Source organism: Numida meleagris, chromosome 17, assembly GCF_002078875.1.
Source record: "Numida meleagris isolate 19003 breed g44 Domestic line chromosome 17, NumMel1.0, whole genome shotgun sequence".
NCBI lineage: Eukaryota > Metazoa > Chordata > Aves > Galliformes > Numididae > Numida > Numida meleagris.
Window position 1 is genome coordinate 3,454,238 of NC_034425.1, and position 12,140 is coordinate 3,466,377.

General features: G+C 45.3%; 1 protein-coding gene across 7 annotated transcripts in view; it reads left to right on the forward strand.

The window, feature by feature from the left end:
* The window catches only part of TNRC6C (trinucleotide repeat containing 6C), a 73,345-nt gene that overhangs the window by 21,667 nt on the left and 39,538 nt on the right, over window positions 1-12,140 (forward strand). For 5 of the 7 annotated variants that reach the window (XM_021414488.1, XM_021414484.1, XM_021414482.1 and 2 more), the window contains one exon: window positions 1,259-1,582. Coding sequence is in view for 5 of the 7 variants with exons in the window: in XM_021414484.1 (XP_021270159.1) it covers window positions 1,259-1,582 (324 nt within the window). In the remaining 2 variants the exon portion in view is untranslated. Of the gene's footprint in view, window positions 1-1,258; window positions 1,583-10,683; window positions 10,708-11,161; window positions 11,528-12,140 lie in introns of those variants that run through there. The other 2 variants (XM_021414483.1, XM_021414487.1) reach the window with 2 other exon arrangements.

The following is a 12,140-nucleotide window of genomic DNA, read 5'->3' on the forward strand; positions in this document are numbered from 1 at the left end:
GCAGGGAACGTGCCTTGCACAAGTAGAGGATAACCAGAATTCATCCTTATTTGTAAAACAGAATGCTGCTTTAGTTCCAGTGGTGCTTATGGGACATTGTATATTGTCCTGGTAGTAACATAGAGGCTAAAGCCATGGAAAAGGAATAATGAAGACAGTATGTAGCGTGTTTAAAGGTTTAAGGCTTAAGAGATTCCAGAAGAGCTTGCGTTAATCTGGTGCTGAAATACCTACAAACAGCTGCATACATTTATTTCTCTGCTACGTAAACCTGGGTCACAAATGTCTCCCTTCAGCCTGCCCCATGCACTGGTTACACTGCGGGGAGTTAGTGCCGTGCTGTAACAGTGAGAAAGGTTTTGTCTTTCAGAAGTAGTGCTGGTGGGTAGAAATAACGTTCGTGTCTTACACCTTTCGATCTGTTTCACAACTAAATAGAGTGCTGCTTACTGTAGGTGAGGCTGTGTGCCTTTGGTCACTTGTGCTCCGTGGGGAAGTGATGCTGCAGGTGAGTGTGTCCTCGTGCACGTGTGCAGCTCGAGTAAAGCGCTGAGATGTGGTTGGGTTTTTCAGCGTCAGCTTAGAAATGGGATTAGAAACTGTCCTCCAGAAACGGGCCTGCTGTAGGATGAGAGCTGAGCAACTTAGTCACTCCTTCCCATTAAAGGAAATAATTGTGGTCAGATTTTTAATCATAACTTTTGAAAACGTAAACCCCATATCTTTAAATATGATCCACTAGATTATGTGTTTCACGCTTGCCATTATAATTTTTTATTAGAACATGATGCATTATTATGCATCAGTGTAGGTACAGGGTATGTGCACATGTGTGTAAGTCTACCGATCGAGTAAAGCAGGAGGGAAGAAAATTACTTGGAAATCTTTTTCTTGGCTTTTTACTATCCAGAATCTCCCCCACTGTAATATGCACTTCTTCCCAATTCATTTTCTAAAATTACATTTCCCAGCATGCTGCTTCTTCGTTGTCATCGTCACTCTTGCAGTTTTAAAAAAAAACAAAACACCCTGTGAACCTGGATCTCATTTAATAATTAATTTTCCTTACACGGCTTGAGAGCAGCAGCTCTCACTCCTAGCCGTGCTCTTGTTGGGTGGGTTCTTCTTTCCTCCGTTGGGGTAAGTACTGTTACACACCTTGCTTGCCAGCAGTCCAAGAAATCTTAGAAACGCTGGAGGAAAAACTATTATTCTAAAATGATTATTTCTTTTTTTTTTTTTTTTTTTCCTTCCACAGTGCCAGAACCTATTAAGACCAGTTTAAGCCAGCCCCAACCTGCCGGTACCGGTACCAGTACTTCCACCAGCACTATCACCAACAGCAGCAATGGCAAGCGTGCATCTGCTAACGGGCAGCAGCCAGCCGCGTCCCGCTACCTGCCCCGCGAGGTGCCTCCACGCTTCCGCCAGCAAGAACAGAAGCAGCTCTTAAAGAGAGGGCAGCCACTGCCCACCGGGACTCTGAGCAGCAGCCCGGCACAAGGCACTGGGCCAGCAGGGGCGAGTCCTCCCCCGCAGCCAGGGGCGGGAGGGCAGCATCATCCCAGTAAGACCCAAGCAGGTAAGAGCTGGAAGCCGGGGGCTGGGGGTCCCGGCCCCGTCCTGGTCGGTGCGGTGACAGCCCTCGCTGTGTTGCGGGAGGTGAAGGGGTGTGAAGTGAGGCGTGTGCTGTTGCTGTTTTTCTTTCACAGTTAAAAAGCGAATGAATGTTGTCATTCTAGTACCCGGTTCCATAGGTTTTCTTCACTATTTGGATGCTCAGACCTATGGGGTCTTTTTCCAGCGTTTCCTCGGTAGTTACAGTGGCCACGATCTCCTCAACATGAAAGTATTTCTTTAGTGACCATCTCCTCAGAAGTGTTGTTAATTCGAGTTTTTCCAAGCTTTTGTGTGTCGCATTGGCAACTCTAATATTCTTTAAAGAGTTTTGCATACCTAAATAAAAATTAGGAACTTTGCTTATGTGCTGTGCTGACACTTGAGTGCCTTTATTTGCTTATGCTCTCGATAATTCTCACGTTAGGGGAGGAGCACTTTGGGAAGGGTAGTTCAGCATCTCAGGCCGTTCTGCCTCTTGGTTGTGTCCTCTGGCAGATGCCTCGACCTTCTTTTGCCCATTGGCAGTAGCACTGTGAGCAGGAAGGCTCTCAGGTGCCTTTCTCTTCTCTGAAGCTGCTGATAAGGAAGTAAGAGGCAGCTCTGCTCATTTGTCCCTCTGTGCTGGAGACCAGGTAGCTGTCAGATGGAGAGGAGCTGTGTCAGAAGCTGGTGCAGATCCCCTTTGTCATCGCTCTGCTGCGTGTGTATGGTGTTAGGCAAAGCAGGGAGCGCTCAGAGCTGCAGTTGTCCATGGCTTAGAAAAACTTATCTGGACTAAGCCACAAGGAGGTGTTTTGTTTTTTTTCTTTCTTTTTTTTTAATAATTGAACATTAGTAATTTCTGTATGATCTTGAGATTGCTCATTATCACTCACTAATGGTGTCAGACATCACAAAATTCTGATCTGAGCTGTCTGCAGTTTTTCCCTCTGGGCGTTAGTGAATCTTTCACAATTTTTGCTGCCTGTGATGCTGAACTCCAGCAGGGAAAAAAGTTCAGGATTGTCCTTAGAAGTTTTGGTTAGATAAGGAGATAATCTCTTTCTGAAATGTGGCTTTGTGGATATGTAGATGCACTTGAAAATATGATTCAACTACTCCCCGAAAGCACAAACCAAAATAAGACAATTGTATATTTACATAAGATGTTGCGACTGTTTGATTTTTAGGGAGGGGAAGAGGTTCTGTTCCTGAGTGCTGGAATATTTGGCTTTAGTGACAAGGAAGGTGATGGGTTCCCACCACTTGGAGCAGTGTTCTCATCCCCTGTGCAAGTCACATTCAGCAGGGAAGGGAGCAGGCATCCGTGGCTTCTGTTTGGAATGGAGATGTTTCCTAACTGCCACGCTCATCTTGTGTTAGAGATTGATATTTCGCTGTTTGCTGTGGTTTTGGAAATGTAGTAACTATTGATATGGTTGAGACAGGCCAAGGACCTCAAGTGGCTCAGGCTGGCTGGGGATCAGTATCAGCTCCGTGGTGCTGTTCCGAGCATCAGCGGGGATGTATCCGAAGTTTCTTTCTTTGATCTTGAAGAAACATGCCACATCTCTTGGAACAAAGTCCACTCTAAATCATAACGTAATCCATAAAAGAACTTGGCTGCTCGGGGTGCAGTGCGAGCTCTCTGGCTTTGATCTTGCCAGATGCATTTGTACTGTGAGGTTTTAGACTTCTTTCCCTGACTCCTATTTTAACTTGCTATATAAAATAAACACTTATTTCTGGTGTTTCTCAGCCTGGCAACTGTCAGCAGATGTTTATACTGTTGAATGAGTTTGTTTTCTTGTGCTGTTGCTACTTCTGTGTCAACCTTTGGAGCAATTCAGAATGCAGTAACAAGTAGTACAAACGGGAGGCATGCCGTAGCTTTTCTGCTTCCTGTTGTATTCCATATTGCACAAAATAAGTTTATTGACATCAAATTCTTTGTAAAAGTATTACTGGAAAACACCAATCTGTTGTCAGCAGGTTGCGATCAGAGCACAAAGCAGAATTGTCAGGTTGTTGTTTTCTAGGTGAAGTCAAACCAAAAGCTTTAAAGGGCACCTGAGAAACTCTGCAGCAGTTCTTGGAGCAGGGAAGGAATCCTCAAACGAGCTACGTGCTTGGCTAGCTTTTGTTTTGTTGGGTTTTTTTTTTCCTCTGCTGACAGCAAGAGCTCATGTTTTGAGACTTAAGTGGTTCCATCTTCCTCATAGAAAACACTTGCTGAATGCAGGGCTCGTTTATGTCTCTTTCCAGCAGGTGGAGCATCAGTTCGTTCACTGAGAACAGATACAGGAGGGAAAAATCCAGCTCAGTTGATAGCATCAGCAGCTGTGCACCTGGCTTCTTTGTGAGGCTGGGAGAGGAGGACAGCGTGTCTCATCCCCAGGAGACCTTTGTAGCCATGCAATTCTTTGCATCTTGTCGATCTTATTCTTCAAACCTGGTCTGTCTTGATGGCTTCTTCTCCACTTTGATGAACATGAGAACGAAAGAAGTAAAGAATATTCAGGGAAGGCCAAAACCTTTTCATCTCAGCTACTAGGGTTTAAGTAACTGGAAATATTTCAGGATTTGATACTCTGAAAAACTTCAGCAGTTAACAGTGAATTTTCCATGAAATTTAATTAAAACTGCTTCACATTTTTGTGAATATGAAAATAAAGATTTTTGAAGTGAGCATTCCTGAACGAGTTTGTCAGCTGGAAGCTTCCCTGCATATTTTATTATCACTGAGGACTGTGTTCCTTTGTCTGCCTCTGGCTCCTAGGGTATTTCATTTACTCAAGTCTCCCGAAGTAGAAGTTTTGAGGGGAAGGGAAGGAGCAGCATAATGAGAGCTGCCCTGATAGCGAACGCAGCTGCCTGGTCCGCTGGAAATGGGAATTTGATCTATCTGAACAGCACCTGCATTGCAGCAGAGAGCGCGCTTCACAAACGTTGCTGGTTCTCTCCAGAGCTCAGAGGCAGCCGGTGGAACATCCGTGGCTCGGGGCTTTCTCCTCTCAGAGCCTGATTGCCCGAGCAGTGCTTGTTAGACACGCGCTGGATTCAGTCCAAGCAAGTCTCCGTATGTGGCTCCTTTATACTTGCATTGAGCAGTAGTGGCTTTCTTTTGATGGATGACCTGGTATTAATCAGGGAGCCAGGGCTGCTGTAAGCTAGCATCTTGTATCCAGAAGATGCTGAATGTAAATTCATGTCTGTAGCTTTTATAGCGTCATATTCCTTCAGAGTTAACTTGAAATTATGCAACCACGTTCTTTCCAGGACCTATTTATAGCTATGTGGATACAGGGAAAGCTGTGAGAGAGGCACTGCCAGCCTCTTCGCTGTGAAAATTGCCCTATTTTATCTCTTTATTCTCTTATCATCAGTCTCTGTTATCTACTGCCTTGGCCTATCCAAAACACTTATCAGAACTCGAACTGCAATGTCGTGAATTAAAAAGGATGTTCTGCCAATGTAAGGCAAGTGGAAATTAATGACCACTAATATATTCTTTGTCAGATTTATCATTTGGAAATACCAGTAAAGTGGATGAGAGGCATGATTTTTTGTTTCTCTTTTAAGGTAATCTGTAAAACATTAACTAAGCAAACTGCTAGGAGAAGATATTGAAACATTTCAAATTGCATAAAAAATTTGAGATATCTTCTCCTTTGAAACAGTCTTTTATTCATTGTTAACTATTATGGAACTATGTTCTGTGAGAGCATTTGCTGTAGAATAGTAATTCCTCCAGAACTTTTATCTTAGGCAACAAAGCTTGTTCTTCACATACCCCTCTGTAATCCTTTCCAAGATCACGGCGAAGGAAAGCTATTCCTGTGATTTATGGGCAGTATTCTAATATCTGCTTCGCTATTTCTACTTCAAGTTGATGGTGCTTTTTATCTCTTCCCTCCCCACTTGGCCAGCTAACTCCAGTGTACGTGTGAGTAGTTACTTGCCCTCATTACGGTGCGAGCCATTTCTGGGGTGGCCTTTTTGCCACGTCACCCAACAAAGTTAAGGTAATTTCTGGAAGCTTTCACGGGAGAATGAAAATAACAAGTAATGCATCCTCCTTTGTTTCTTTACAAGTGATGAAGTTTGTAAAGGAGTCTCCAGGCAACCCCATGCGTTTGATGCTGGTAAGAACAAAGATCAAAAGAAGTAATCAGGTTCTCTTGAAGATGCCTTTCACTTTTCTGAAATTCAGCAGCATCAAACCAACATCCATCGGCTCTACGGAAATGTACCGTGTCCTGCAGGAGCTGGGAGCTGCCATGAAACTTCTGCACTTCTTTTGTGCTGGCAAGCAGAGGATTTGCAGAACTGATCCGTAACATATGTTTCCAAAGTCTAAAAAGAAATGAAAGCAAGTAATTCATACAGCAGTCAAAACGAGATGCAGCACACAGGGAGCGTCGCGAAAGCTGGAGAGTTATCCTTAATTTCTTGTATCTGTTGTTTTCTGGGAGGTGAGAGTTTGAGAGCAGTTCAAAGTTGTATTTTCCTAGCGGGGTCTGATGCCGGATTCTACTCTGAACTTTTTTTTCTCCTCCAACGCGGGAAGTTTTATTTCATGTTTCAGCATTTCTTGAGCTGCTGTTCATGTATTCCTTCCTGCAGCATGGTGTGTGCGTGTCCACTAAGTGCTGTGGGCAGCTGGGAGCGGCCGAGTGCTGTCACGTGGCAGGTTAGCTCTTCTTGTTGGCGTGCTTGTGTTCACTTTGCCTTTGGATAACTTTGAGGAAGCAGGAGAAAAGAACCATCCTCTGACAGTTCCAGTTCCATCCTGCCCTGATGTGACATGCTGTGCTTTAACTGTGGGTTGCTTCAGAATTCCTTCTAACAGAGCGGTCGTGTAACGTGGTCACGTGAAATTTGGAGAAGTGTTTTAGGGAAAGGTACTGTCTTGTCTAAAAGCAGTCAGTGTCACTGGGAAGCACAGATGAGCTTTGGTATACAGCTGTCTCATCAGATCTATGGCAAAGCAATAGGGACCGTGAAACTGAACGTGAGAGCTCGGTTCAGCGTTTTGTACTTGGTGATGACTGCAGGTAAGGCATGTGTGTGCAATGGTTTTGGAGCACGTGAATAAAGGATCATTTCAAGTTTGAAATAAGATTTAGCTTGATTTCCGGGAGGCTTGGCAAACAGCTTGGTTTTTAATGAAAAAAGCACATGTGAAAACTGCCTCTATGGAAATGATTAGCTGAACTTTATGGGCCCATATTCTGTAATTCTCTTAGCAGAATATCTCTGTTGGCAAAACTTTACAGTGTCTTTCCTTCTCGTTACTGGATTAAAAACAAACATTTTTCAAAAATTGGTTTTCTTTTTCTGGATCCTTTGTGAAGGATCAGATTAGGGCCTGCAGGAAAGCTGGGGAGAGAGTGTTCGTGTTGTGTAGTGGTAGAACAAGGGCTGATGGGTTTAAACAAAAAGAGGGGAGGTGTAGGTTAGATGTGAGGAGGAAATTCTTTATTCAGAGGATGTAAACTCCAGATTTGGCTGTTCCTTCCTTCCTCATCCTTGCTTCTGTGAAAGACAAATGTGTATAGCAAATACATGATGCTTATCTACGCTAAAGCTCCAAATATTTAGGTTTTTGCATCACTTGATGAGGTGCTGGCCATAATTTGCGGAGCAGTTCTCTATACAGCTCATCACTATTCACAAGTTAACTGCAATGCAGTTATGTAAAAATTCTCCTATTAGTGGGATCAAATTTTATGTTATGCTATTGGTTAAAAATACAGAAACTACCTTTTTTTTTTTTAATTAAACCTTCTGCTAGTAATCTTGTTTACTTATCATGAAAGGATGCACAGGTACCATGGGATGCTCCAGGAATGGTGGCTGTGTTTATTCCTTGTTTTCTTCCTCGGGGCATTGTTTAGCATTCAGTAGTGCTTGCTGTCTGGTGCACGTCCCTGGAAATCACTTCATGTTGTCAAAGGTCGCTGGTGTCAGGTACATGTTTAGACAAAAGGAAGCTTAAAACATGGCACAAGGAGGAAAACAGGCAGTTAACATGGAGGTGGGATCCAGCCACTAGGTGCTGTCTGGGATTTAGTCCCAAGTGATTAATATTTTCTGAAATACAGTAATGGGAAAGCCTGTGGGAAGTGAGTCACAGCTAGTAAAGGTTTTTTGTCTCCCATGTAAATTTTCCAAAAATCCATATAATGCTTTCAGTGTCAATAGAGAAATAGCAGCCTCAGTGTAGCATAAGTACGGGCGTTATGAATGAAAAATGATGGCTAAAACTCATCAGCAAACTAATCTTTGGAATGAATTTTTCTGTGTTGTGTGTGTTATCTGACATCGGGCAGCAGAGCGTGAAAAATAAATCTGCTGTTTCAAATCTATCTGATAGTGATTAGAATTTTTCACCGGGAGAAGGAAAACTAGAAATCTGTAAAGGGATAAATAACTGAAACACCTTTATATTTCGCTGCCCTCGTTTTCAAAGAGTATGGCTGTGCAAAAACAGCATGAATCAAAGGCCAGCTTTGGAATCAGTAGATCTGTATCCTATCTCTAGTTTTCCTGTAGGAGGCTGTGATTTAGTGGTAGCCAGATAAATAAACTGCCCAAGTGTCTGCTGGGAAGAAACATCGAGAGACAAAGAGTCTGGCAGGTTTCTGTAATGTGCAGATGGCAGTTCCCTGACAAAGCATGTCGAGAGACCACGTAGCAGGATGAGCAACGGGCAGAAAGCAACTACTAAGGTCAGAGTGAGAAGGGAATGGGAGCGTGGTCCTGGGGAAGAGCAGAAGGAGAGTAACGTCACGGAAAAGTGATGGGAAGGTGAATTCATACAGCTCAGGAAACAATGCTGCAAGAAACAAAGCAAAGCAGTTTGTAGCTATTGGGGGAAAAAAATGAACAAAAGGACAACTTTTTCTTAAAAAATAGAAGGAAGGCCAAGGGAACTGGTGTATGTTCGGCAGGGAGATCCATTAATAGGTGGCAGCAGCAATACTTTGTGTCTTCTCCCTCAGCTGTAAGGTGATGTGTGGCTTAGAACTAAGGCTACAGTGAGTTAGAATATTAAGGGAAATGTTTCAGATTGTATGGAACAGATGAGATTGATCACTGTGAATACACCGAGGATGGCTTGGAACAGTCTGGCCCGCTGGCTCTCTTTGAGTGTTTGAGGACTACAACATAACCTCTTTTTAAAAGCACAAAAGGAGAAACTGGATTTATAGATCTATCGATGTAGTCCTCTAGAATGGAACTAGAAAAAATAACCAAAACAGCCATTTCCATACACGTAGAACATTGCAAAGAAACAAGAGCAGAGCCAGCATGGGTTTATTGAGAGCAAATCATGTCAGAGGAGTGCAGTTCCCTGTCAGAGCAGAGCAACAGGCATTGCGAAACGGCAGGGAATAATGTCATAAAGTCTGTGTCTGGCTTCTGACAGTGCCTCGGAAGGCTTTGTCATGATGGATGTGTGCTGTTGTAAATAAGTGGGAAGTATAAGATTAAATTACTGTAGGATCGGTGATAGCTGCTCAGAAGGGTGCAGACAGTGAGTAGCTATCAGCCCTTAACTGGCGAAATTAAGTTTCGAGATAGCAAATTTGTCCTCTCTGGTATTTGCATCAGTCGTTTGGCTATGAACAACAGCCTTCATTAAGTTTTTGAATGATGCCAAACCAGAGAAGAATGTGAGACAACTGGAAGACAAAACAGTGGTGACAAAATTGTGCAATCAAATAAGAAACAAAGAAAAGGGGAAGGTTCTTTATTTTGACCGGAACAACTGGGTACAGAAATACGATTACGTGAGAAATGTGCTGCAGAAATAGATCTGGAGTTGGTCACAGGAGGTGAACCTGACGAGGAGTGTCACAGGCTGAAGGGAAGACGGAGCGTGCTGAGGTCTGGCTTCCAGGAGGCACGAGTGCTGCTCATCCCTGATGAGTGGGACATCGAGTCCAAGCTGGAATGCTGTGCAGTCGGAGCTGAACCAACGGGAGAAAGAGCAGAGGAATGCACCAGGAGCAAGAAGAGCTGGAGAACAAGATCTGCAAGAAGTGAGGCAGCTGGGCCAGCGAAGTGTAGAGAAAGCAGTGGAGTTACAAATGCAGGAATACCACGCTGACTGCTGCGAGGACGAAAATGGTATGTTGTGTATGGTTGTGGTGGATCTGATGAGAAAGAACAGGCTAAAAGATTTCAGCGAGGAAGATTAAGGGTGCGCATTAGGAAAAACTTGCCAGTGCAAAAGCTCTCTTAAGAAGTGAGGTAGAACAGTTGGGGATCTGCAGTCTGATGTTGCAGGTTGAGGAGACATCATTTGGTGTCTGCTGGGAATAGTTGCATAGTTCAGGTGAGAGGTCCTAACGTCTGACATCTTCACTTTTTGCCTTTGGGTACCCATGGTGACTCCAGGGGTTACAGGTGCCCTGTGCATGGGTTAGGAGCTGTTGCACACTGGAGTGTCCCTGGGTTCTGCGTGGCCTCACCTCTCCCTGCCCCGTGGATCACCTGCATTGATAAGCACCGCCTCCATTGCTTGAAGGACATTTTAGGAAAATTTCACTATATTTTAAGGAAAATTACAAGGACTACGAGAACGTGCCTTACGTTCTCTTCAGGTTTAATATCTTTTAACTAAGGAAAATTTCCACCGTGTGTAGCTGTAATTAAGGGAATATAACCATTCACCACAGTATGTTGACCTTTTAAGGTGGTTGCAAGATTGACTCTCAGGCTTCTCTTCCCATTCTGTTCGAAAGCGTTTTCTGAGCGAAGCAAAGAGAAGATTTCATTTGTGTTCATCAGTTGTTCTTAAAATGAAGTCGAACCCATCCAGCATTCAGACAGCGCTGCAAAGAAGCAGGGAGCAAATGTCTTCACGGGGAGCCCAGCTATTTTCAGGAGTGCTTCAGCGGAGCGGCTCTGGAGCCAGGAATAGCAGCAGCGATTGTGCTGTGGTAGTGAAGTGGCAGCAATTCAGAGCACGCAGCCAAACCCTTAAAGAGCCATTGGTTGTGTGCGACCCAGCGCAAACCGAGAGAGCCCTTCGACGAACACCTGACAGGAATGGAAACGGCAGATTTAAAGTGTGCTGCGCGTGCTGTGCAATTAGTATGTATTTGGGACAGAGCGGAGGAAGAGAAGGGAAATGAGGAGGGGAAATAATGGTGAAGCGCGCTAGACGCGCCGGAGGGCCGTGTGTAAATGAGCCGTGCGGATTTTTGTGTGGAAGATCTCTACGCTGCTCTTATGTAATGTGTGATGTTATGTTGGCTGTGTTCATGTGGGCAAAGACGAGCGGGGCGGCTGCTGACGTTCCCCTCCCGCAGCCGAGCTGCATTGTCTGGGCAGCGTACAAACAGCCGGGGCCGTGATTAATATGCTCCGCTGTTTGCTGCCTGGATCGCTGCGAGATAGAGGCAGGGAAGTAATTAAGCGCCTGGCGAAGGGCCAATACACATATGGGACTTGTTCTGAGCGGGAGGAGGAGGAGGAGGAGGAGGACGGGAAGGAGGAGGAATGGAGGAGGAGGAGGAGGAAGGCGGGAGGCAGCCTTGGCACCGCACGCCCGCGCTTTTGGCTGACTTTCAAAAAACCAGAAGAAAAGCGGCCGGAGCGCTAATTGTAGCCGGGTCCTGAAGTGAAAATGTTTTGTGACAGTCGCGAGAATTTAAAGAGGAAGGAAGATCGGTTTAGTGTCAGCTGCAATTAGATAATCAAAGCTCAGAAGCGGCGCTCGGCCGGGGCCGGGCCCAGCCTGCACCCAGGCCCGGCGCAGCGCGGCACGGCGCGACTCTTGGCAGCGCTACAGGATGAGGCTCACGCTGCACACAGCCGACATATTGCAGCGCAGGACGTAGATGCAGGAGCGGGAGCAGCTCTGCACACAATGTAGCGTCTCCTAGGATGGTTGGGCGGCTCCTTGCTTCAGGTATTTGATTACCCGTCGGCCCTTTTTAGAGCCAAAAGGGGGAGAGGAAAACAAACCAACAGACAAAAAACCCAGAACCCTAACCCTGAGAAAATAGCATCTGCTGCTGTTAAATCAATTTATTACATAACATTTCAGGGAGAGAGCAGCAGCGCGGCGTCCTGAGCTCTTGGCTGCGTTTCAGGTTTGATAAAATGGCGTCTCGGCAGCGAGCTGCGCGCCGGGCAGAGCTCCGTGCTGCTGCCATCCTGCACAGCTGGCGCTGGGTGCAGCCGCTGCTGCTGCTAACGGGAGCGCTGTTTGTTTTGTGCTTGTTGTCTTGAATGCGCTGAAAAAAGGTTCTGGCATCAGAGGAAATGAGCTACGTGTTCATGTCGTGGTGCAGAAAATTGGAGCGGGCTGACAGGCTTTCGACTTGTGCGCTTCACTGGGGCTTCGCTTTAAAATAAAGCTGTTCCGTTCGGTGCTTCCATCTTTTGTCTGTCTTAACGTATTATGTGTGCATTTCAGCTTGCTAGCACGTAGGGGACAGCAAGTCACATCAGGTAGAGGACAGCTTCCAGATCTGCCCTCAGCCCCAGACAGGGGACGGCAGGGCTGGATGTGGCAGGTA